Source organism: Protopterus annectens, chromosome 1.part2 (assembly GCF_019279795.1).
Source record: "Protopterus annectens isolate FY-2018-M chromosome 1.part2, PAN1.0, whole genome shotgun sequence".
NCBI lineage: Eukaryota > Metazoa > Chordata > Ceratodontiformes > Protopteridae > Protopterus > Protopterus annectens.
In genome coordinates, this window is record NC_056727.1 from 1,075,755,946 (window position 1) to 1,075,783,629 (window position 27,684).

General features: G+C 40.3%; 1 protein-coding gene across 2 annotated transcripts in view; it reads right to left on the reverse strand.

Moving 5' to 3' along the window:
• Positions 1–27,684, reverse strand: part of MSRA (methionine sulfoxide reductase A) — a 1,315,681-nt gene that overhangs the window by 937,884 nt on the left and 350,113 nt on the right. For both annotated transcript variants that reach the window (XM_044059981.1, XM_044059982.1), the window contains one exon: positions 7,668–7,787. In XM_044059981.1, coding sequence (XP_043915916.1) covers positions 7,668–7,787 — 120 coding nt within the window. The remainder of the gene's footprint in view (positions 1–7,667; positions 7,788–27,684) is intronic.

The following is a 27,684-nucleotide window of genomic DNA, read 5'->3' on the forward strand; positions in this document are numbered from 1 at the left end:
TATGTTTATAAGTTGCGCAACATAGAACAATTTCCTCACTACTGTAGACACGTGACGATCAAAGGCTAGATTCCTATATATGTCTGTCCCCAAGTCCCTAACTTCTTGGTTAGCTCTAACGGGTGTGTTGTCATTATGATAGTTACCAGAAATGGATGACTTCTGAAAGGATATTATTATGCATTTCTTGATATATAGTTTTAGTCCATGACTCTGACACCAGTTGTTTGCCTGTGTCAGGCCCCCATGGAGAACATGTGTGTCAGTGTGAGACTCAATGACAGCTCCTAATTTGCAATCATCTGCAAATTTAGTCAGCCAGTGACCATTGACATTGGCCTTGAGTTCTGAGAAGTAAATGCCAAAACGGAGCGGTCCAAGGACTGATCCCTGAGCGACTCTACTTGTGACTGGCCTCTTTGTAGAGGTGGACTCCTCAATTCTAACTTCCTGGGTCCTGTCTGTTAGAGGTAGAGCTACAAATGGTTGGAACAAGAAAATGGCTGAATTCTGATGCATGGAACTGTCATTTTTGTAGATCAAAGTAACCTGATTGGACTTTAAAGGACTTACAGTTCAAAGGTATGGTGGTCCAGCTCCAAATGAAGAGCCACCTGCTAGCCAGTCACTGGTCAGTAACATATGTGATGCAGACATTAAGAATGCCCTTTTGGTTTGGGAGGATTCCTTGCTGGGGCAGGCTATAGACTACCTTTTATGCTACTTTCAGGGTACAGATTCTGAACTGGAAAAAATTTTGTTACGTAGGTCTTTCCTGAAGCTTTCCTGGTTAGTAACAGTGGATTATTTGACAGTCAATGTGTATGGATGTTTGTTGCCTCATAGACATACTGGATTCATAGCATCCTGCATGTTCCACAAATTTCCTTGCTCTTGGCAGGAGGCATTTTGTTTCAGTCTTTTTTGGGGGAATAGGCTTTTGTGAATAAGTCTGCCTGGCATGGAGTGCTGGTTTATGTCTATTAACAAAGGAGGACAGGTTGCAAGATTCAATGACAGAAGGCTCATAATGGATGAAATGAAGGGAAGAAGCCTACATTCCAAGTGGACTGGAATAGCCCTACTCCTGGTTTACAGATGCTGCCTGCTCCAGCTATTTAGCTGATGCTTGCCAGATGGAGGAAATGTCCCTGGTGATGAGAATGCACAACACAGAGACAGTACGTATATTCTCAGCATGAGGTCATATGCCTGGGGACCAGACTTTGGCCTAAATATATCAAATGCTGTGAAGTCATCTTCATAATATAAAAAAGAACTGAGGAGCTAAAGAATGTTGTGGAGATCCACCACTAAGAATCGCTGGGCTCACAATGTCAGTCTACAGCCATATCTAAGAGTATAGAAACTGTATGCTGACATCAAGCTAAGAAAATGGCCCATAAAGGACTTCTGGCCAGCACTGGGTTGGTCTGACCAAACAGAGAGACCATATATGGAGTGACAGACTCAGACTAGTAATTGCACTGGTACCTTATTTTAGGATTACTCCCAAGGTCTTCCCTATGTGTCTTTGGAATTCTTAATTACGAGCAATAGAAATACCTTTGATAGCAGCCAAATGGCAGGTTAGTTCAAATATGGAATACTTGATTGGGTTCTTTGTCTGGTAATCAAACACATGTGGGTTAAAAGTATTGCACGTGTGAAATAGGTTACAATTCCATCTGAAAGACAGACTGAATCTTAAAAGCTGATATAATTTACATTTCTCCAATATAACAGCAACATCTGGGAGAGATCGTAGAAGCACTTCAGAACATCAGTAGTCAGGGTACGAAAGACAGCTACAGGACATCACCAATATCAGCATAACACATGTTCACCACCAACAAGATCCCTAGATACACAAAGCAGTGGTGACTTACTGATGAATACCTAAGGGCTCTAGTAACTGTAACCACTTGGAACTTAACAGCTAAGAAGATGGGATACTTTAATAACTGTACTCCCAAGCAGGAGTCAGCAATTGCAGCCAATAAATGAAGCACATTATTAAGTAGTTTATACTATCTGCAATCTTAATCCTGACTGTTTGTCGAGGGAAAAAAAAAAACAGAAAGAAACACACTGTATCGCCAAGTGACAGCCTCGGAAACATCTATCCAAAACAGCTGAACTGCAATGACTAGCAATCAGCATTTACTGTGCCATTCTGCTATCAATAACAGCAATTAGAACTACTAGATTTCACTAACCAGCACTCACTTTAATGGAGAGAGAACTGAGTGCACTGCTGCCTTTTAACTTCTAACACCTAACGCTTAGATATGCCATTAAGAAATTTAGTAGGGTACGATTACTGAGGTACAGATTTATATTGTACATATAACAGGGTAAAGGAAACAAGAAGTGGAAGTGAAACAAAACATTGTTAGGGAATGTACATCAACTCTAATGTCCACAGAGCTCAGCAGATACTTTTATTTTAACATGCAGTGCTTAGCTTTCTGCCAACTAACTACTGTCTGAGAGTAAATTAGCAAGTCCTAAATATATACGCATTTACTAACCAGAGGCAGATCCAGGAATTTTTAAAGGATGGGGGTGCACTGTAGGGAGTGTGGGGGACCATACACCTGCATTAGGGTCCTCATTGGAGAAGTCAGAAGGTCACACTGATGCAGTTATATAAAGAAACCTGTGTTTCTTCTGAGACACATCAGCAGGGCAGCATGAGTGAAGGAGTGTTTGCATTTTATTGCTAAAATTCTTAGCAGCAAAAAATAATAAAGCATGTTGTTATTACTAAAAGTGTTTATATATTTACAGCTTGAAAGAGAGATTAGGCAGAAATTATGTCTATCAACAACCTAATCTTCAAATTACTGTCAAATCAACTCTATTTGATGTTTATAAAATGCTGAGCTGGCTTTTTTCAAGTTTTAAATGTGTAAAGGCAAGGATAAGGTATACCAGTGAATTTATGTATTAGCCACAGTAAATGCAACCTTCTAGAAAAAAGAATACTAACTTTATAGCAGATAGCCTAGACTGAAAATCTGTCACATAAAGAAAAAGAAGAAATGATCCACCATTGCATTCATAAAGCTTACCAGACACAAACAGCTACTTGCTTTTTTTACAGCTACCACAAAGTCACTGCTGCAAGGCTTTGTCCAGGTCTGAGTGACTTCAGTAATGTCAGGCTGATGCAAATACATCCACTAGCACTGCAATGGACAATTCTGGCATCATTCGCCTTATCACATAAGGTTTCAAAAGGTCAGGGTCAGCTCAGAGGTGAGTCGTGGAAAACTGGCAATACTCCAGGGATAATACTTAATTTTGCCCAGTACAGTACTTGTAGGACCAGGATGGGGGTGGACATCACTAGCCATGAGAATCAGACTAAGTCCGTGTGTATAATGTTGGGAATATGACTTGATTCACTTTTCTCAAGTGTAAACAAAATACGGTTAATTAAACATTTTAACAATTATTATCAAGAGACCATTCCCTTTGGATATACAGATGCCACACAAGGGGATGGAAAATAAATACTAATGGTGAAAAACAACTTGGTTACTGACAGACTGGACTAGCATGAGCTCTTTTAAGTACAGCCTATTGCAAAGACTGATTACTTACACTGAAAGCTCCAGCAGGGAAATTCCACTTTCACAAAAATTAAGCAACAATAAATAATCGCTAATACTTAAAGAGTAGAAACAATACAAAACAACCATACCTCACAAATATTTAGTCGTCAAAAAGCTTAATCCTTTTAAAACTTTAACATGTATTCAATGTATGTAAATACATCAAAAAATAAGAGACATTAAAATTCTGTCACCAACTTCTAAGTATGGAAGTGAAGAACAAAATGGAATCTGAAACATATTGTTTCTTAGAAGCTGTAGCATTAGGTCTCTATAATATGGTAAACAGATTACTATAGCTAGCGTTCAGTGATGCTGATGATGTATATATAAATGGAATTCTTAAAATAAACTTACTTAATACCAGACAAGTGACTACAGCAACACCAAACAGAAAAGTACTGAATACAGCAAACAAAACACGAAGTTTAAGAAAATGTTTACACCATGAGGTCACACTGTAGCACAGATGTGTATATAAAATTACTGTAATCTATAGTATCAAAGGAAAAACTGTTGTACCAACTCTGTGACTTTTAAAATAGTGTGAGATTTAACAACGTATGCATTCCTTCTGAATGACATATTCGTATCTCTCAACTGCCTAGATTTTCCTAAAATGTGTTGTTTTCCAGCAAATCACAGAAATGAAGCCAATAAATAATGGCATTCATTTGAGTTTAAGATTTCATATCCTTCAGAAAAATGCATACCAACATAAATCCTATTTTTCTAAAATTTTCTGAGTTTAAAATTGCAAGATGTAAAATCTGTCACTATTTTGGGCCTTTGATCCCTCCCCCATTAATTTAGGCTTTGCTCAGATTTTGTGTACTAACAGGTTGAGAGGTATGGCACATATTTAAACTAATAATTAAAATATGCAGTTGATTCCACAAGCATTCCAGGGAGTTTAAAAATCCTTATTATCAGCATTCCAGAGAATTTAAAAATTATTATCTACAGTAGCAATATTTAGAAGTTCTAGCTTATATGACCACTTTTATTTATTTATTTATTTATTTATTTATTTTATTTGTGACCAAACAGCTTTGCTTAAGACAATACAAAATGCACTTAAACTCATCTTACAAGAATGAGAAAGATTCCAACATCTAGCCAGAATATAAAAGTTAAATAATCTCACACAGACTAACAAATATTGTTAGATGTATGAAAGAAATAAACACTAATTGTTTTTCGTAACATTCTCTAGTAAGAGTAAGAACATTTGCCTAAATACCTGAAGTTACTGAGGTTTTTTTTTTATTCTAGATACAAAAGTATTTTTTCTTTAGAAAGCAAAGGATGACTACCTGGGCTCGGGTAGTACCCCTAGCTTTGCCATTCATCAGCAGACAACTCTAATGAAACAGGAGTGCACAGTAAACCAACTACTATTTCCTAATCAGAGTAATAAAAAAAACACGTACTGATGACAGAGCACACCACCACAAGCAGTAGTCTACAGAAGCCCAGCACTATTTTTCATTGGTCAGTAATACATGCTGATTCACCACCACCCCAACCTCTGCTAGGCTGTTCACACTGACAGGTGCCATTAAACATTAAAATCAAAATGTATACACTCCCGCTAAACCACAGTACTTAAACATGCCACAACAGGCTTGAAGTGTGCTGTTGCATGTGCAAGCTGAAGCCAATGTTGCTGAACAGATGACATTCCATGGGTCATACCACTACTGGAAGCAAATAACAGGTAGTGTGTTCCACAGCATAAAGCAACCCCCTGCTTGATATGCCTCACTGGTTACTGTTGATACCATGTTCACATGCACAGCGTTTTGCATGTGAAAATTACTGGCCCTCTACTGACAAACAAGCCTACATTGAAAATGTTCTTGTTCAGACCTCAATTCACTGATCAGCTACTCCTTTGAAGTTCTTTGCTTTTTTATGAGTATACAGAGAGAGAGAGAGAAAGACATGGAATATGCAGACAAGCACTGGTGAAGTACTAAGGGGCCATGGGGGAGAACACGCATCCCTACTCTGGGTTCTAAATCTGCACCTTTAGCTTTTCATGCAGTTGAGAAAAGAGGTATGTCAGCATGGTTACACCGTGATGTAGGACTGGCACCTGAGGGATCCCTATCAGAAATGCAAGATCCACTAGTATGACTTCTAATGTCTCACAAAAATAAATTGCAATTAAACAGAAATTGCAAAACTCACTGGTACTCTTTTCAGGTGTTTTAGCAAGGGGCTTCCACTGATGCCCCCCCAAACCACTTTTTCTTATGTAAACTAAATCTGAAACTGCTGCAACTCAGATAAAGGGAAATCCTATGAGGCACCACAATGCAGTATATATTTTGTCACTGCACTTTTTGCAGGGATTGAAATTACAATCTCACACTTTCAAAAGGCACCACTTAATGGGTACGTCTGCCTCATAAAAATGAGGTAAAGTATTTGATTCTGAAATCAGGTTACTGGCTAGGCTTAAAATGGCCCTTCAGGGCAGTTAGCCAAGTATTAACCTCTGGTTCTAATAAAAACTTGAGGAGGTAACTGACCTCATAACTCTCAACTGTTCAGAATTTCACAGAATGTCCAGATATTTGCCTCATATGTTTGGTCTGTACTTCACAAAATTTGTGGTTTTTCTTGTAAATCATTTAGGACTGAAGTCACTAATTAATGACATTTGAGTCTCAGACTTCATATTTTTCAGAAAATGGATGCTAATGCAAAACTCACTATTCTAAGTGTATAACAGCAATATTTAAATTCTGTCCTTTGTCCTCCCATTATTTTTGGCTTTATCCAGAATTCGTGTGCTTAGAGGTTGGAAGTTATGCAGACACTGTGTGGGTATACCAATGCAAGCCATGGAACAGATGGGAGAATTATTTCAGCTACCATTTCCATTGGATGCCCTCTTCCTAGGGTTATGGCATAACCTTGTAGATTATCAAAAGCTGCATCATTTGGGTGATGTAGAGCTTTCTTTGTTTATCTTAACAAAATGCCATTCAGAAAGAAGTTTGATAGACATATTGTGCTCCTGCAAATTATTTGTTGAAAAACTAAATGAAATGTTTTCACAGAGTTAAGGAAAAAAAATCAGAGTTAGAGTACTTTAGTCTAATGAGCTGATATTCTTTTAGCAATTATCAGGACCTTAGTGACTAGCCCAGAACAATGTGAAGCAAAACAGCTTTTTAGTTTATAAAAAGCAAAGCAATGTCTTTCGGCTTCTCCTGGTTAGGGGTCGCCACAGTGGATCACCGGTCTGCAGATTGCTTGGCAGTGATGTTTTTATGGTGCTGAGTTGCCAGCCCAGCACCCATCCTTCACAGAAGGCACACACATACACGCACCTATCTGCATGTCTTTAAAACTCAGTTGACCACAGGGAGGACATGCAAACTCCGCACAGAAGGAGCTCCAGCCAAGAATCAAAATGGAGAACCTCTTGCTGTGAGGCAATAACTCTAACCACTGCACCACCGCGACTGACTAGCTTTTTACTTTATCTTAACACATATTTTGCTTGACAGAGAAGCCAATGTCTGATTTAAAAATGCAACATGTTTGGCTGTGCAGATTGATTCTTAGTTGTTTAGCATATTTGAGGACAAGCAGAAATCACCTAAGTGATGTGACTAAGTGCAAGACAACTGTTAAGGTACAGCTGACAAGGTCCAATTTGAGAATAGTGTGGACAGGAAGGAAAGTGCAATGTGGAGCTGACGACGGAAGAGACACTTCTAACATTCATAGTTCCTAGCCTTGATGACCACAAAAGTGCAAACTCACTGCAGAAGTCAGCCTGCAACTTGAGAGCCCAAATAATATTAAATGACATAAAATTCTGTCATGTACAGATGAGTGCATGCATGTTTTTTGGTTCACATATTAAAGCTAGCAAGCAAGATAGATAGATGGCATTCAACCTAAAGGAAAAATAACTTCATACAAATAAACAAACAAAAAAAAATTGCTCAGTAACTTTAATGATGCATTCCAGGAGAAAAGCACAAATGGGTACTTTGATTTCCGGTATACCCCAATTACCTGAGCAGATTTCTTTGTACGTAGGATTTGGAGTGAATCCTCCAGTGTAGCCCACTTGAGTGGAGAAGACACCAGGCTGCTGCCAGAATTTTCTCTCTGCACCCCAGAAGCATCCCATTGCTTAAATAGAAAGCAGAATTACAGCATGAGTTAAAATATTTAATATACTACCTCACACAGATCAACAAAGATCAAAAGTAGAGTAAATGCATTGATTGGTTATGTATCTCATCAATGCTACTTCTGTTAGGAGGGGAATCACGATGGATTTTCACATATTTGTATATTATAAATAACAATACTTTAAGTCTTTTTTTGGCAAATCAAGGCTTCATACAAACATTAAAACATGCAAAGAATTTCAAGAATACATTCATTCTCCAATTACCTGCTTAAAGCCAGTTCAGGATCACAGAAAACCTGGAGCCTACCATGGATGTTGTTGGGATTAAGATATAGAGAAACTGACCTTGACTAGACTGACAGTGTATCACATGATGTGTGTGGATGCGAGCACACGCGCGTGCATGCACACACACACACACACACACACACACACACACACACACACACACACACACACGCACACACACACACACACACACACACCATATACACCTGCAGGCAAACTAGTGGATTTCCAGTTCATATACAGCATATCTTTGGGATATAGTTGAAAGCAAGCATCCAGCAAAAACCTTTCTGGACACAGGCTTGCACACGCTGAACAGAAGGCATTCTAGTCAACATCTGAACAGGGAGAACTAAGCATTGTGTGGCAACAACAACAATAACCACTGCAGTACCATGCTGCCCTGCAACAATACCTAATTCTAACTAATGAGCGAGATGTCCTGTAGTACTTTTTGTAGAAAGGCATCTTCCCCATCTTCCACATATTGCATTTAATTGAATTGTGACATAACAGTTATTTTTGTGAAATATTATGGCAACTTGAATATATTTTTGCTTTCTGAAGATTCAGTATAGTCAACAAGCAGCAGGTTGTTACTGTCAAGTTTTTCTTGTGGGCTTTAAGCTGACATTTCAGTGGAAATGCCTTTTTTGTCGATGATGAAATCATTACTACTGCAATGGCTGTGACTGCTGCTGCATCTTTTGGACATGTCACAGATCAAGCAAGACAGTTAAATGGAAAACTATCAAAATGTATTTTGAAGCTCTTGTAATGCCAAAGAGAATACTTTGCTTTATGACCAACCTGATGAAATTCTGCCATTACAACTGAAAACAAGGCATTAAACAGACATGAGTATAAAACGTCAAATGAAGTTTGCAGCTTTTGGTGCATGGGTGATCAACGAAGAAATTAAAGCCAGACAAAAAAATATATGTGCTTCTGAAGAACTGGAGAAAGACCTGAGTTCAGAATTTTGAAACATATGGCTACTAAGATGAGTGACTGGCTGGTGGTCCCTGTTGATGACATGAAGCTACAGTCTGCTTATAGAGTTGTTGTACCACATTTGGAACAGTTAATTGATCATTCATGTCCTGCTGTAGTTCATTTTCAGTCAGAGAATGATACAAAATGTGATATTTCAGTTCCAGATTTCTGGTGAACAATGTCATGTTGGGGGAGGGGGCAAGAGGACATCATTTTGGGTTGAAGAGTTCTACAGAATAACACAGAACACTAAATGGGGGATTATCAACTGCTTATAAAGAATGATAAGAGCTGCAGATGCTGACGGTATATGTAGTTAGGAAACTTATGGTCCCTATGATCACTTGCGTACTCGCTATGTTAAACTCCTTTAACATAGCGAAACCCATTTTATTGCTATAGTATTGCTCCTGTGTTAATGTTTTCTGCTGGTGTTGCCCTTTACAATACTTCCCAGCATCCCATTTATTTATTCACATTTAATAAGCTAGAATGCTCATAGCAAGAGAATTTTCAGTGAAGTCTTGGGAACACAGCTCTCAAATGTCCCTAATTATCAGGAATGTTCCTGATTCCGCATCATAATTTTGCTCTGTTCCTCATAAATCATTTGATTTTACAGCAAAGTAACAAGGAAGTAAACCACTAAATGCAGTAGTAAGTAAATTTACAGACTATTTTCTTCAGAAAACTCACACATTCATGTTGATATAATCTTATCCTGTTTATTAGGTTTCTAATGAGTAATACCAATAAATAAAAACTGAACCCAATTTCGGGTCTTCTATCCCTCATTATTTTTGGTTTTGTGACTGATTGTTAAATGAATAGATTATGAGCTAGGCCTGGGAAGACAACTCCCAGATAAAAACAACAATAAGGGCAAACAACCTGCCATTAGCCTTCCCTGTTCCTTTGTCACGATGTTTGGTTACATACAGATATAATCTGACATGAAGACCCCAGGTTCCATTCCACAGTTGTTACTGCTTGTACTCCAAATGTATAGTCTTCTCTAAGGTTATTTTTCCTCAGATACATAACTCTGCATATCTCTGCTGACTTTATGCTGCCATGTTTTAGACAGTTTTTCCAGGCTTGCCAAGTTGTTTTTTATATTTTCTGTACCTTCTTGTATATCACCCGTGTTGCTTACCTTTGTCTTGGTAGCAAAGTGTATACTTTTCCTTAAACAACTGTAAATGCTGCTCACAGTGACAATAAAAAGAAGAACCAGCCCCAATACTGTCCCATGTGATAGTCCACTAATAACAATAATTTCATATGCATGAACTTCATTTACAGCTGCACTTGCCTTTTTGTCAAGTCAGTGTTCTATGCATACTTTCACCCTTTTCTGAGCCTGTCTAATTTCAGAAACCTTTTGGGAAATATTGCGGCATGTACCTTTATAAAGTCTAAATCATATCCACAGCAGATTTCTTGTCTAGTGTCCAGCTTATTCGGACAAATCAATTTCATTAGCTTTATCTATTACAACCATACTCCTATGAATCCATTTTCCTTGGCCTGAGCCTTACAAGCTTTTTGGTATTCCAAACATTTTTCCTTCATGACTGATTCAACAAGTCAAACACTCTTGAGCTCTCTGACAAAAAATGCTGATCAATTTGGCTACTGCATACTGTTTATTTATATTACATTTGCCCTTACCTTTGTGGCCTAGATGGCGGCAGTTGAAAAGGGGCCATAATGAACAGTTCTACATATTAACTTATCTTTCTCCCTAACCGTACTTAAAAAAGATGGTCAGTGGCATTCCTAATTTTCCAGTCGATCCTCTACAATTTCTAGTGTGGAATCCATCAGACAGCAATGTGTTATCTCTCTGTAGTTTCTGGGGTTCTTTGATAACCCTTCTTCTGTGAAAGGGTTTACATAAACCCTCTTTACAATAGGGCATTTACTGAACACATATGATAAATCAACCCTGCCTTCCTTACTACATGCATACTACAGAAGTATTCATTTGCATTCTTATTGTTCATCAACCTTTTCTGCTTACCTATATATTCTATGAAGCTTCACTATTCCTGTTTGCTTCTATGAACCTATAAGCATATTGTCCAGATTTTCACAGAATGTCCCCATTTTTGCCTCATATTTTTGCCTTTTCCTCATAACATTTATCATTTTCTAGCAAATCCCTGAGGACTGAAGTCACAAAACAATGCCGTATATTTGAGTTTCAGACTTCATATCCTTCAGAAAAATGCATGTCAACAAAAATCCTATTATTCTAGCAACTTTCTAAGTTTGCAAGAGCAGTATTTAAAATGTTTCCCTATTTTTGGACCTTTGTCCCCCAATTATTTTAGGCTCTGTCCAGATTTCTTGTTCTAAGAGGTTGAGAGGTATGCCTACAAGCGGTTTTACCTCCCTTTGTAATTGAATTAACAATCTTTTCCTCAGTATGAACTGTTGCTTTTCTATCTGCATTTTCTGCTTCTGTTTGTTTTTATTAGTATTGTCTGTCTTCCTCCTCCTCGATACTCTCTCACTTAAAATCCACAGTGTTTCCCATATTTGTGATACAGATACTTGTTTTTGTAAAGTTTTTTTTTGTTTGTTTCTCTGATGACAGTTTTACGCATCACAAGTGCTCTTTTCACTACCTTCATGCTTGGTTGTTAGAGCTATGATTAAACAGTTTGCCCTCCTGAATTTCAGAACCCTTGCTTCTGATTGATTCAGCTCTATAGCTCAGGGTGAACCACCGTCTATTCATCCTTTGCTCTATAGCTCAGGGTGAACCACCGTCTATTCATCCTTTCTCCCAAATAAATGTCCCAATTCCATATCAGAGATCCTCTCTTCCTCCTTACCTCAGAATGTGTCCAAGACTGTTTTGTCCATGAAGATTCTAGAACTAATTGTTCTGGGTTCCATATTATGGTATCCAAAAAAAGAAGTAATGTCTTACCATAACGTTCCATCTGAGTTGTTGATCTTCTTCCAGTCATCACTGATGGGTTCGGTTCCGAGCTCTCAGAACCGAGTCAGCCTAATACCAAGCTCGCATACACCAAAAACTCTCGAGCTAAGCTGCTACCTACAATGCTCTTCTCCCAGTTACCCCAGATCGAGTTTGCATGCAACATATAGAAGAAAACAGAGGCCATTTCTGCGCAGAAACCCTGAAACACCAGAAGGACCCAGAAGATCCACCAGGAGCCTTTGGAGGGGGTCTGTGGGAGGGTGTGATGACTGGAAGAAGATCAACAACTCAGATGGAACGTTATGGTAAGACATAAATAACTTCTTTATCTGAAGTCGTTAATCTTCTTCCTATTCATCACTGATGGGACAGAATCCCAAGCTACTTAGAGAACCTGGGTGGCCCTTATGGAAGAACATTCCTATTCACCATTGAGGTGAAGGCCGCTCTTCCCCTGGAGACTAAATCCAGTTTGTAATGTTTGATGAAGGTATATGGCTGCTGCACAAATGTCATCCATGGAAGCCCTGGAGTGAAAGGCAACCGAAGTTGTGATGGCCCTAGTTGAATGAGCTTTGATTTGAACTGGTTTAGATTGAATCGATAGGGAGTAAGAAAAGGTAATACAATCTCTGAGCCATTTTGATAAAGTAACTTTTGATACAGCACATCCCATTCTTGGGCCAGAAAAGGAAATGAAAAGTTGGTCTGACTTGTAGAAGGACTTAGTCCTGTCCAGGTAGAAATGTAGTTGTCTATGTACATCCAATGAATGTAGGCAGTTTTCTCCCTTGTTGGAATAATCTGGAAAAAATACAGGGAGCTCAATGGACTAGTTCATAGAAAAGTCAGACACCACTTTGGGGAGAAAGGATGGGTTAATACGAAGGGATACTCTGTCCTTATGGAAGATTAGATACGGGCACTTGATGCATAAGGCTTGTAATTCAGATATCTGTCTGGCTGATGTGACCACTACCAAAAACAACGATTTCCATGACAGGAATTTAAGATCACACGTCACAGCAGGCTCAAAGGGGGAAAGAGAGAGAGACTGTAGAACCAGGGAGAGATTCCCATGTCTCCACAGGTTGCCTGATAGGAGGTCTGTTATGGAAAATTCCCTTGAGAAAGGTCTTGCAAAGGCAGGTGGAGATAAGAGGAACGCCATCCGAGCCATTATAGAAATTAGAAATAGCTGCTAAATAGACTCAAATAGTAGAAGCTGATGCCCCATTGTCAAACAACTCAGAAAGATACTGAAGTATAGCAGCTGTAGGAGTTGAAAAAGGATCTAGCATCTGATTATTAGACCAGATAGCAAATCTTTTCCATTTGTCTCTGTAGAATTTTCTGGTGGATGGTTTATACGAGGCCAGAATAATATCTCAGACAGGTGAGGGGAGGGTTTCCTGCCTGGTGACTAACGGAAGTGGAGAAACCAAGCTGTCAGCTTGAGAGTGGATAGATTTGGGGGAGTCAGCCCTTGTGGGTGAGATATCAGGTCCTGATGAGTATCCAGGATCCAAGGAGGTTGTAACAGTTGAGGCCGGAAGAAGGCAAACCACACTTGTCAAGGCCAGAAGGGGGCAATGAGGACTACTTTGCATCTCAACCGGATAGCTTTCCTTAGAAATAGGGGTATCAGTAGTATCAGAGGATAAGCATAGAGGAGACCCGCAGCCAATCGTGAGTCAAAGTGTCTCTCGGTGACTCCCCGTCTGGGGGAAAGAGGGCAAAGTAGCTGCTGCATTTTTTGTTTGAAGGGGAAGTGAAAAGATCGCAGCAAGGCTGGCCCCAACAGCTGAAGATTTCTGCCGTCACGTTTGGATTGAGAGACCACTCATGTGGACGGAGGATGCATCTGCTCAGCCTGTCCATAATCAAGTTTGAGATCCCGGGATATGCGTTGCAATTAAAAAGCGGTTGGAAGCTATCGCCTAATGCCAAATTCTCATGGCCTCACAACATAGGGGGTAGGATTTGGTCCCTCCCTGTTTATGTACTAGACAGACATATTGTCTGACTGGATTGCAATCATTCCTGATGGAAGGAGCGGATGAAGTGTCTGCAATGCTAACAGCACTGCTCTTAACTCCAGGACATTGATATGCAAGTTGACCTCTAAGCTGGACCACGCGCCTTGGACTGTCTTTCCCTGGAAGTGCCCCCCTCCCACCCTATCAGGGAAGCGTCCGTGGTCACTGTGGCATTGGGTTGGGGAGTCTGGAAGAGGCTGCACCAAATATTTTCATCTGTTCTCATCCACCAGAGATCTTGTTTGCAGGAATTAGTGATGAGGATCTGTGAGTTCAGAGGATGGAGACTGGGACAAAAGGCGCCATTGTAGTAGTCTCATATGCAATCTTGCTAGGGGGACAATTGGGATGGCTGCCGCCATAGACCCCAGAGTCTGTAGAACTTCCCTTGCAGACACCTTCTTTCAACAGAGTATCACTTGTACTTGTAACTTTAATCTCTGAAGTCTGTACGGAAGAAGAAAGACTTGGCTTGTTTGAGTATTGAATACTGATCCTATAAATTCCAATTGTTGGGTGGGATGAAGGTTGGATTTTTCCCAGTGTACTGTGATGTCTAGGAACTCCTCCAGTGCTAGAGTGTAGTGGAGGGCCCTGACCAGTAGGCACTTGGTGGGGGCAGAGTGGAGCCAATCATCTAGATATGGAAACACCTGGAATCCCTGAAGTCTCAGATGAGCTGTCACCACTTCTTGGTATTTCGTGAACACTCTGGGGACCATTGAGAGACAGAATGGCAGGGCTCTGAATTGGTAATGATTGGCTCCCAGCCGGAAGTGAAGGAGACTCCTGGAGCGCTTGTCCATTTTGATGTGGTAATACGCATCCCGGAGGTCTATCGAGCACATCTACACACCCTCCCAAAGAAATGGGAGAATGGATTGTATCGTGACCATGCAGAATTTGGTCTGAACTACTGATTTGTTTAGTTGGCTGAGATCCATAATGGGTCTCCAGTCCCCGGTCTTTTTTGGCACCAAAAAGAATCTTGAGTAAAAACTGAATCCACACTGGTCTGGGGGGACTTGTTGGATGACTCATTTTAAACACAACTTTCTTGTTTCTGAAGCTGCCTCTTCCCTTTGACTGGATGGAACATCGGGAAGGCATTTTGGAGGTTTTGGATAAGAGATTAGAGGGATGTAATAACCTCTAGAGAAAAAAACTTATAAATATTGAAAATCTTGAAAAATACAACACTTAGTGAAACGCTGCTATATGACTGCGTGGCAAATGAGATCTGAGGTAATTAGGAGAATGGCATTGTGTGTAGCAGCTTAGCTCGAGACATTTTGGTGTATGCGAGCTTTGTATTAGGCCGACTCGGTTCCGAACCCATCAGTGATGAATAGGAAAAAGATTAACAACTTCAGATTAAATATGTTGCACCCATGGTTACAAACATAAAAGCTACTGTGCAGTGCCACACTACTTAGCCAAACATTCTGCTCCAGTGCATTCGCAATGGAAATCAGACTCTGCATACACACCTGAAATTGTAGGGACATGCTAAAAGTGAGATCATTTTAATCTGTAGGGACCAGAATCACTGTGTTGGAAGCACCAATCTAATGGCACCCTTTATTTAAAGCTTTCATAACTGTGAGCAGGATGTCATACAGTAAAGGAAAACCTAGGCCAATACAAAATGCGTGTAACATTTGTCTGAGTACAGAGAATAAGACACATCAAAGTTAAAGCGTAGACTTTTGTAAATCCACAGTTACAGTTTTGGAAACACAGAGCACAGCATTCAGCATGGCCTAGTACAGCTCACGGTGTATGTTAGCCTGTGTAGCAGTATCTAGTACAGACATATGCCATCATCTGCTGCCTCAGCCCCTGCATCAGAGCTAATTAAAACTGCAGCAAGCAGCTTCACAATCTGCTGAAGATGACATAATAAAGGTCTTTTCTACAAATCATTTGTATCTAGACTCAAAGGGCTCTTCAATTTTTCCACTGCCTGATTCAACAGAGAAGACAAACTGGGGCATGGGAAAAACAAATGTAGTGCTCTGAGCTCTAAAGTGGCAAAGGAGAAAACCTTCTCATCTGACCTCTCCACAACTTTTGTCTCATTGCCCAGTGACAATGTCATGAGGTGTTGATGTTTCTGAGCCCTACACTGAGCCGGAAGACCAAGCAACAGCTGCCCTATGGTGTTTCTACAACATACTACACCTTCAGTTGGCAGACTATAAAGAATATTTACCATTTTGTGCATTGAAAGGCCAGTATGTGCTTCTAAGCTATAAAAATTGTATTTTTCCTTGTGAGTTCTAAATGAGGGATACATCTAAAGCTCTCCAGCATTTTTTCAAAGACATTGTTTGAGTCTTTTCTAGGAAAAAAGGATGAAAAACTGCTGGCCAGTCCTTGGGGATATCATGTTTCAGAAGATTTTCCAAAATGAAGGGTGATCCAAAGGGGTTCTAATGACTGGTGAAACCCCAGATGTACAAGGTACTTACCATAACAGTAGATCTCTGAGGATTAGTCACAGTAAATTGTCATCAACTTTGCCCTTATTCCTGTGAAGAACAGTGCACGTTCTATGCCAACATTCCATGAAATCTTGGCTGGTCTACAAGGCACTCACTGAAAACCAGCAAAGGTGCAAATTTCCTTCTGTTCATCAAGTCATTTCTTATTATCACTGGAAAGTAGGCTTTTGGTAAGCAACTGTTCTCTGTGCAGTGAGGTGATCATATATTAATGAAACAATTAATGTTGAGGACTGTATACAACTCTCTTATGGGATTGAAGCAGAGTAACTTTACCAAAGAAGTAACCTCTCCACAAGCACCTACTTTTATGGTAAGTGCCATGGAAGCAAGGCCATGCTAAAATTTATCTTACTCCTGGACTGTGCATCCAATGTAGTGTTTTATAAAGGTGTATATAACAGACCGTGTGTTGCAGCATCTAAAATATATTGTGCAGAAATGTTGGAAATACATTGCTGATGCTGCTTTACTAATGTAAATGCTTACCTTTGTTTTTATGAGGATTACTGAATCCGTCAAGCCAAAAACCCATTTGGAAAGTCTATTTGTTAAGCCTTTTTTTTTCTGAAAGATACAAAGAGTGGACCAGCTTTTACGAAATCATTATTTTTTTTAACAACATCCAAGTTGTCTGCATTTACCTTTGTAGAGTAAATGCAACTGGTGTTCTCCATAATTTTTGAGAGTTTGCAAAAAAAAAAAAAAAAAAAAAAAAAAAAAAAACATACTCCTAACTGAATAGACTAACTGAGACAGGGCAGGTACTACTTTTCACCTGAAAGATGAAGTCGTTGTCAAGGACACTCTAACAGTGGAATTCTAACTGAGGCGCTTAGGTAGCTTACAGATAAAAATGTGCAACTCAAAAATTCTGCCAGAAGTAACAGCCATTTCAAAAAAGCATCTTCCATGAAAGAGATTTCTACTTTACTGTATCTACAAGCAACAAACGGAGATAAAGATAACTTCTTTAACATGAAGTTCAAATTCCAAGAAAGAGAAGTATGTCTCCTTTTCAAGGTGCCTTGAAATAAGGATGAGCAGATATCTGTTAATAGTTATAAGACAGGATAAGATTGCAGAAACGTGAACCTTGATTACTAAAGCCCATATTACTGGATGAAGTAAAGGAGCTAGAACTTAATGCATAGTCCATGAAACAAATCTCTTCCATTACTGTGTGCAAGACTTTCTCTTATTGGGTCTTTTAGCTTTCTTAAACATATGTAGTATTTGAGGGAAAAAAATACAATTAGGAATCAAAATTCTATCCTCGCTGCTGACAGATTTAGCATCTTGTGATTGAGGTGTAGCACTTTTATGCTCCTGCTGGGACAACAAGGACTTGCACAGAGACAATGGCAATGGTGGAAGAGAAGACAACTTTGTCAGCTGTGACTATCTAAGCTGTCTAGACAAAGTATCAGGTTTGGCTTGTACTACTTTGCTTTGAGGATAACTTTCTAAGGTAATGTAAAAGGAAAAAAGACATAAATAAAGACCTGTGTCCACTGAAAGGAGAAGGCATCTATCATCCAAGCTGTCCTGTTATTGTGATAGGTAGCATAAAAAAATTTAAAAGACCCAGACAAATGCAAATTTTAGGAAAAATTCTTGGATTCAGTTTCGGTCTGAATCAAATTAATTCTTCTGCTCAGGATATCTGCCAGATTATTAAGTCTGGAACATGAGCTGCTAGTTGGTGAAGAATGCATTAGAAAGCCCATTCACAATTACAAACTTATCTCTTTACAAAGAAAAAGAGCCACCAGATTGTTTTATGTACCAAATCCATGTAATGTTGTCTGCTTTGATTTGGAAGGGCATGGCTAAAAGCTGCCATGGAATGCTGTTAGGGCCTTGTATACAACTTTCATCTCCTTTAAGCATGTATGATGGGATTTCTCCTCTTAAGGCCAGCATCAATAAGTTGTTGAAGCAGGTTTATTTGAAAGACCTTAACAGTTATGCCATTCACCCACCCTTATACCAACCCCTCTAGAATCCTCATATCCAGGGGATCTGCAGATTTGTTCAAAAGGTTTTTGAAATGTCACTATGTCATCCCTGTGGGTAATCTTGTTTGAAGGGCCAGGAGAATGCAAGAAGACATTGTTTCTAGACATGGGGGAAGTGTGCCTCCCATATCCCTAACACTTACAGATACTAAGTTTGATTTAACAGTACTAGGAGCAGGGGAATACTCAGATACTACAACTTCAGATTAGCATACATTCTGAAGATTACAATTATGATACTCAGAATTTCAACAGGCAGATTGAAAATGTATATCCCTTTGTTCTCATAACCTGTCTTGCTGTCAAGGCCTGTTGGCTGAGAGAACTGTTATTGGACTGACTGCATCTCTGCTGTTCTGTCCTGAGACAGTAAAACTTTCAGTTGTAGTGAATGTATGAATGCCCGTGGAAAAGCCACTGATACTGAAGGAGTCAGAGAAGATTTCTTGTAGTTTATTGTTTCCAGAGATAGTACAGTGATTTGACTGATGTGTATTAACAGTAGTTCAATTTTGTCCCTGTTAAAACTTAACTAGATTTTATTTTCTGACATGTACAAACAACATAACTAAACATTCACCAACTAATCTGGAAGCGGTGGATAGCCTAACAGCAAACAATGATGAGCTATCTGGAATCTGAGGTACTTTTCGGGGGAAGGTCTTGCAGGCAGATGAAGAAATGCATAATCAATATGCACTGTAGCCAAGTAAGAGTCCCAGTTTATGAAAAAGTTTTAAGAGTCATCATCACAAACAGTTTTGCATTTACGAACTTATAACTCTGCCAAGTTTATAACTGGTCTTGTAGTATTGTCCTTTTTAGAATAAGTAATAGTCTAGAATAAAACCATTGTTGCCTTAACTGAAAGGAAGTACAAGAATAGTTTAATTTGCAAGCTGGTGCTCCAGCTAGTGTTTGATGATACGGTGTGTGAGGGTTAACTGCTCTTGCATTCTCTCAGTTTTATGGGATAAGCTTGTTGAACTGCCTACAGCGGGTCTATATTATAAGTTTGAAGTCTGAAAACTTCGAATCTCATATGGTTGACACCATATGAGCGAAGTTTTCAAACATCGAATTTACTAAAAACAAAAAACCTACCTGAATGCACTATGCAGGGGAGCAAGCCCCCCCTCACCCCCTGCTACTTAAATATACCAACTCTGAGATCGCACTACATTGAAGTGCAGGGAAAAATTCCCTACGGCGATCTCCATTAAAACGTTCAATGTTTGCAAACTTTGCTCATATGATGTTGATCATATGACATTTGAAGTTTTCAAACTTCTAACTTATAATATAAACCCGCCTACAGGAAACATAAGCCTGTGGTTATCTCTTACTAGGAAAAAATAATTCTGAAACTTGCCTCCTAAGGGTACTGAGGAATGGTAAAGGGAATGCAAATATTCTGAAGCTCTCTGGTTGCCAAAGTCTTATGCACCTAAGTTGGACAACTTTCCTTTATACTGTTTCCACTGAAGAAAGTGTGTAGAAGGAACTCCACTTCTATAAAATGTTTTTCTTCTTTATTTGTAGTGAAAAGTTTTTGAGATTCATGTGAGAAATATACACAACTTTGATCAGTGACCTTGTTTTGTCTTTCTTTTGTAGGTTACTAATGTCATCTGCTATAAACAGACTTTCTCAAGTCAAAAGAGTATTTACAAGTCTGATCTACCATCCTAATTACAACATTGTGTTCTAAGCCAGGCCTGCATTTTCCAGACTTCCCTTGACATACATCTCCAAATGTTGCTGCCCCAGGATTATCAACACATTTTTATCTTGTGTACTGCTGTACCTAGTGTTTACGTTCCATGAGTGGTGTTACTGTTAGCAACAGATTGTAGATGATCCTGATTTTTTTCTTAAACACACCAACACACCACTGAGAAGAAGCCACGTGAAGCAAATATCTTAATTCTCTTCCCCTTCTGCAACAGATTTATAAACCAAATGTTATTGTTTGTTTAAAGGAGATTGATACAAACTGTTTATACTTGTCTCTGTATGAGGGATTAGTCACAAGACAAGCAAAAATTCTCTCATAAAATTTAATGTTTTCATAAAGAAAATCTTCTGTGGTGGGCAGCCTAAAGACCGGGAAGAACCAATGTTTTTTGTTTTATCAGTCCTGAGAGGAAGACTTTTTTTTAGTATAATTTTTACTTTTTTTTTTTTTTTTTTTGCACACACAGGTTTGCAAACATGTATGATCCACTAGAGTTCACCCATTACTTTATTTAATTTTGCATGCCCGGTAACAAAATGATTATTCTGGCAAATCATGACAGAGTCGGTGAACATAACAGAAAATATTTCAGTAACAAAGAGAACAGAAATATACTACTGGCAGTGAATACCTTTCTAATAAGTTTGCTCATCTCATCCTTCAGCTTGTCCCTACTTGTCCTATCTAACATCACATCAGTGTTCCCCTCCGCCTTTGTCCTTTAGTATCTCTACTTCCTCCCAGTCTTCATGGCCCTGATCTCTACTTCCTTCCAGTCTTCATGGCCCTGAGCTCTACCTATCTCAGTGCATCTTACATTTTTCTGCCTCAAGGGTCCCTTTGTATCTGAGACGAAGGAGACTTGATCTGCTTCATACAGAAATTTGTTCTCTTCGTTACAGGGGACCTGCAAAAGGATGTTTTTTTAACTTGTCCTCTTGAACTTTCACAGTACTCTACAGAGGTCTGCAAATCACTGCTCCATAAATAAGCTAAAAATGGTATAACAATGGTACAATTTAGTTCCCTGCTGTTTCACTTCAATTTCCTTTACCAAACTGAAATAACTCCTTGCACATATTTTATAGTGAAAAGAAAACTGCAGTAAGACAGGTAGTAAATTGAAAAGAAATACAGAGGTCTGAGTATAGCAAATGCTTTGTAAAAACATTGAATAAAGTACAGTTTTGTACCTACCATAAATGTAGATGTTCGAAGATCCACATTGCTGCAGTCATAACCTGTGGGTAGTCCACTATCCTCGGTCGGCCCGAATACCAAAGTGTTAGGCTGGCGTCGGTCATGGTCGCTTAGATCTGACGTCAGTACGCCATGGTATTAAAGCGCATGACCGACGTCATATCCTCAGTCTTTCTTGCCCCAGATGTCAGAAGGCCCTAAAAAGAAAGGCCATAGCCAAAAACAGAAAAACCTCCAAAACCCATGAACAAAACTATATTTACAACCCAAACCATACAACCACTCCAAACTACAGAGGGGAAGGAGGGAGGGTAAATTGGACTGCAGCAATGTGGATCTTCGAACATCTACATTTATGGTAGGTACAAAACTGTACTATGTTCTTCATCTCACATTGCTGCAGTCATAACCTGTGGGTAGAATCCCAAAGCAAAGGTAAAGGGAGGTTGGCAAAATCATAAAGCATTGGGAGCTGCTAACATGCCCTGTAAGACTGCAGTGGCAAACCCAGCCCTAGATGTGGAATAAAGAGGGAGATGGTAATGTTTAGAAAAAGTGTGCACTGAACTCCAAGTAGCTGCTTCCAAAATATCTTTAGTAGCTACACCCCTTAAAAAAGCAGTAGAAGTGGCAGTAGCCCTAGTGGAATGAGGTCTGATTCCAGACGGAATCTCCTTACCATGATGAGAATAACAAAAAGCAATACAATGGCCAATCCACTTAGAAATAGTTTGTTTTGTAACAGGTTTCCCCTGAGAGCCCAAAGCAAAAGAAACAAATAACTGTTGAGACTGTCTGAACCCTTTAGTCCTGCTCAAATAATAACGCAACTGCCTGTGAATATCCAAAGTGTGCAAAATTTTCTCCCCTTTATTTTGGGGATCAGCATAAAAAGTAGGCAAATGAATAGATTGGTTCAAGGCCACATTTGAAACAACTTTAGGCATAAAAGTAGGGTTAGTACGCAGGGATACCCTATCCTTATGAAAAATCAGGAAGGGTTCAACTGCCATTAGAGCCTGTAATTCAGATACCCTTCTAGCAGACGTAATGGCCAACAAAAAAGCAGTCTTCCAAGACAAAAACTTCAACTCAGATGTAGCTGCAGGTTCAAAAGGAGGTAAAGTAAGCTTTTCCAACACAAAATTGAGATCCCAGGAAGGAGTAGGAGCTCTATGCGGGGGTCTTATGTTCTTTGCCCCTCTAAGGAATTGTTTAAACAAAGGATGAGAGAATAAAGGTGGGTCACAGTTATAGTGAGCAGAAATGGCTGCAGCATGAACTTTTACAGAGGAGAAAGACAAACCCTTGTCTAATAATTCTGCAAGATATTGAAGTGAAACACTCAAATTAGGCCTGGAAACATCAAAGCTCTTTGCTTTGCTCCAAATAAAAAATCTCCTCCATTTATCAGCATAAACTTTCCTTGTACTAGGCCTTCTGGCCTCCAAAATGACATTCAAAACTTGTTGAGGAAGCTGCGACCCTCCAGGTTCTAGAACAGAATATGCCAGGCTGTCAGATGCAGGGACTGTATCCTGACATTGAGGAAATGATTGCCTGCCTGAGACAAAAGGTGTGGAATTGAAGGCAAAGGCCAAGGAGGCTCCCGTACTAAACTCCTCAGCAGAGGGTACCAGTGCTGCCGAGGCCAATCTGGAGCTATTAGAATCATGGAGGGCTTGTCCTGTCTGACCTTCAAGAGCACCTTGGGAAGGAGAGGCAGAGGAGGAAAGGCATAGACGTGAAGATTGCTCCAACTGAATGATAGAGCATCCACTTTCCAAGCTGTTGGATGAAACATCTTTGTGCAAAACTTTGGCAACTGGAAATTTAGTGGAGAAGCGAACAGATCTATGTCTGGAGTCCCCCATATCACTGTCAACTGTCGAAATACATGAGGATCCAACTTCCACTCGTGGGGATCCACCATTTGTCTGCTCAAAACATCCGCTAAGGAGTTCTGTGCTCCTGGCAGAAACCTTGCCTGAAGAGTGAGGTGCAAACTGAGAGCAGTCTCCCACAAAATCATAGCTTGCCTGCAAAGAGGGTACGAATGGGTTCCCCTTGCTTGTTGATGTACCACATGACAGTTGTGTTGTCTGTTTGAATCAACACTTGTCCTGGGTGAAGTAGATCCTTGAAAGCCATCAATGCAAATTGGACTGCTAACATCTCCTTCAAGTTGATATGTAAATGTTGAAGTCTGGCAGGCCACGTGTCTTGAACCCATTTTCCATTGAGGTGTGCTCCCCAAGCCTTGCCTGAGGCATCTGTCGTTAAGATCTGACTCGCCTCTGGTCGGGTCACAGAGAGTCCCTTGTTTAGGTGACATTCCTGAGCCCACCACAAAAATTCCTTTTGAATGCAAGGTATTATCTGAATGACAGTGTCCAGATCGTGGCAGTGTTGCGTCCATACACTTTTGAGATACCATTGTAGCTTCCTCATATGCAGTTTGGCATTGAGAAGCACCAGAATACAAGATGCCATGAACCCCAAGGCTTGAAGGACTGTCCTTGCAGTCAGCCTGGACCGTAGAGACAATTGTTGGAAGTAAAGTGTAAGATTTCTTTGCTTGTCCGGGGTCAAAAAAGCCATCTGGGAGGCTGTATTCAGTCTCACACCCAGAAAGCACATGTCCTGAGAGGGTACTAGACTGGATTTTGTTTCGTTCACAGAATACCCTAGGCACCTTAACACTGCCATAACATACTGTAGATGGTGAAGTAGCTTGTTTTTGTCTTGAGCAAGAATCAGGCAATCGTCCAAATAAGGATAAATTTGTATTCCTCTTAACCTTAAGAAGGCTATCACCGAAGCCAGAACCTTTGTGAACACCCTGGGCAGTAGATGAGCCAAAGGGCAATGCAGAGAACTGATAATGTAAAGTCCCAGCCCGAAAACGCAGGAATCTCCTGCAACTGGGCCTGATAGGAATATGAAGATAAGCCTCTTTGAGATCCAGAGTTACCATCCAGTGATCTTTGCCCAACAGAGGCAGAAGTTGTTGCAACGTCAACATTTTGAATTTTGGAATGTCCAGGTATGTGTTGAGGATAGATAAATCCAAAATTGGCCTCCAAGTGTTTCCTTTCTTTGGTACAAGAAACAGGCGAGAATAAAATCCTAGGCCCACTTCTGACAGAGGGACCTGCTGTACAGCCCCCATTTGAAGAAGTAAAGAAATCTGTTTGTGAGCCTCCACCCTTTGCTGAGGAGGAACGTCTGGCATGCCTTTGAAAGGAGGCAATGTGTGGAAATAAAACTTGTAGCCTCGGTCTATAATGTCCAACACCCATTTGTCCTGGGTGACTAAAAGCCAGTTTTGCCTGAAGAGTGCCAACTTTCCTCCCAGAGGAGCTACCAGACAGGAAGGATCTGGCAGCTGAAAATGCAGGTCATTGGGTCTGTTTATGAAAGGACTGGCCCCTGCCCTCACCTGTAGATTGTGCCGGGGAACTCCACGTTCTAGGCCTGAAAGAACCCTGAGCTCTGCCCCTACCACGTCTAGATCTGCCCCTAGACTGCAAATCAGAAGAAGGGTAAGCCCATCCCTTAGTAGGCCAATTTCTGCTAAACTTAGGGGGCTGCACCTGCAAAAAATCTTTAACAGTCTGCATAGACTTAGCTTTGTCTTCCATTTTCTTTAAGACTGACTCCACAGGAGAACCAAACAAAACTTCAGACTGCAGAGGAGCATCCAAAATTCGAGCTTTAACATGCTCTGACAAGTTCTGATCCTTAAGCCAGGCATGCCTACGAATAACTGATCCAGTGGCAGCCACCCTGGAAGAAGCCTGTAAAGCATCGAAACCACACTGCAAAGAATGCTTACCCACCTGATCAGAGGCATGAACCAAATCCTGTAATTCCTTACACTCTATGCCCTCTGCCAAAGCATCTACCTTAGATTTTAACTGAGTAAGGAGAAAATTCTGGTACTTCAACATATGAAACTGGCAATTCAAAGCCCTCATTGCTAGAGTGGAAGAGGTATACACTTTTACCCCACCTATCCAAAGCTCTAGAATCTTTATCCATAGGAACTGGATTCTTTACAACAGAAGCCCTGACACCCTTAGGTCCCTGGCTAATAGTTTCTGGGTCAGCCCTTGGGCTCTTATACAGATATTTATGAGCCTCTGGCACTCTGTAATACCTATCTGGTTTAACTGGCAGGAGGCAAAGAGTCTGGATTAAGGGAAGCCTCAGAGAAAACGTCTTGAACAACATCCAAAACAGGAGGTATAGCCAAGGGCCGATGTTGTGGTAAAAACAAAAATTCCCTAAGCCTCTTTCGGGAATCTGAGAAATCCTGACCTTCCCATTTAAAATGCTCCCTCATAGAATGCAGGGTTTCTGAAAAAGAAAAATCCTCTGGAGGAGAAGCAGAAGGACTGGAATCCTCTGCGTCTGAATCAGAATAAGGAGGAAAATCCTGAATGTCTTCAGCCGAAGACTCTGAGTAATCTGAAGCATGTTCCAAGCTTTCCACCTCTGGCTCCATCCTAGGCTTCTTATCTGGAGGGGGCATAGAACCCCTGATTAAGGAAATCAAATCTTCTGCCATTTTAAGCATATGTTTTTTAGGTACAGAACCTGCAGAAAGTACAGTTGTGTACACCTACCATAAATGTAGATGTTCGAGTGTCTTCACTGTTGCAGTCATAACTGTAGGGTGCTACTGCCGGCAGGCAGCCCGAGGTCGGCCAGAATCCCAAAGTCTGGGTCCGGCATCGGCTGTACAAGCTAGTACCCTGACGTCAGTACGCTTTGGTACATAGCCCTCAGCCGACGCCATCTTCTCCAGCCTTTCTTGCCCTAGATGTCAGAAGTCCCCAATAAAACAAAAATGAATCCAACAAGGAAACACAAATACACCACAAAAAAGGAAAAGGAAGAAAAAAGAGGGGATAGGAGGGAGGGAACCCGACTGCAATAGTGAAGACACTCGAACATCTACATTTATTGTAGGTGTACACAACTGTACTATGTTCTTCGTGTTTCACTGTTGCAGTCATAACTGTAGGGTGGAATCCCAAAGCAGTGTAAAAGGGAGGAGGCTTTAGATAGAAGAAGGGAGGCAAGAATACCCTGCAAAACAGCAGAGGCAAAGCCTGCCCTGGTCTTAGAAAACAGTGGGAGATTGTAGTGCTTGGAAAAAGTATGCACAGAACTCCAAGTGGCAGCTTCCAAGATATCCTTGGTAGGGACTCCTCTGAGGAAAGCTGTAGAAGTGGCAGCTGCTCTAGTAGAATGACTTCTAATGGTACCTGGAAACTGTTTCCCATGATGAGTGTAACAAAATCTGATTCCATAAGCAATCCATTTGGAAATAGTTTGTTTAGAAATAGGTTTTCCAAGAGAACTGGAGGCAAAAGAAACAAACAATTGATTAGACTTTCTGAACTCTTTAGTCTTGTCCAGGTAAAATCGTAACTGTCTGTGCACATCTAATGAATGCAAAATCCTTTCCCCTTTATTTTGAGGATTTGGAAAGAAGGTAGGAAGGTGAATTGTCTGATTTAAAGCCACTTTCGAAATCACCTTAGGCATAAAAGTAGGATTGGTCCTCAAGAATACTCTGTCCTGATGGAAAATAAGGTATGGTTCCACAGCCATGAGAGCTTGCAACTCTGAGACCCTTCTGGCAGAGGTCAATGCTAATAAAAGAACAGTCTTCCAGGATAAGAACTTAATATCTGAAGATGCAGCAGGCTCAAAAGGAGGCAAAGTAAGTTTTTCTAAAACATAATTAAGATCCCAGGCAGGGACAGGAGGGGTCCTGGGAGGCCGCAAATTTTTAGCCCCTCTCAAGAATTGCTTCACCAAAGGATGGGAGAAAACAGGAGGATCAGAACTGAAATGCGCAGAAATAGCAGAAGCATGAATCTTAATGGAAGAAAAGGAAAGTCCTTTAGATAAAAGTTCTGAAAGGTAAAGCAAAATAGAAGAGAGATCAGGAACCAGAGGATCCGAGCCTCGGTCCTGCATCCAAATACAAAACCTCTTCCATTTAGAGGCATAGGATTTCCTAGTGCTAGGCCGCCTAGCTTCCAAAAGAACATCCAAAACTTGTTTGGGAAGAGTAGAGGAAATCAAATTCCTTTGAAGAGCCAAGCTGCCAGGCAAAGGGTCTTGA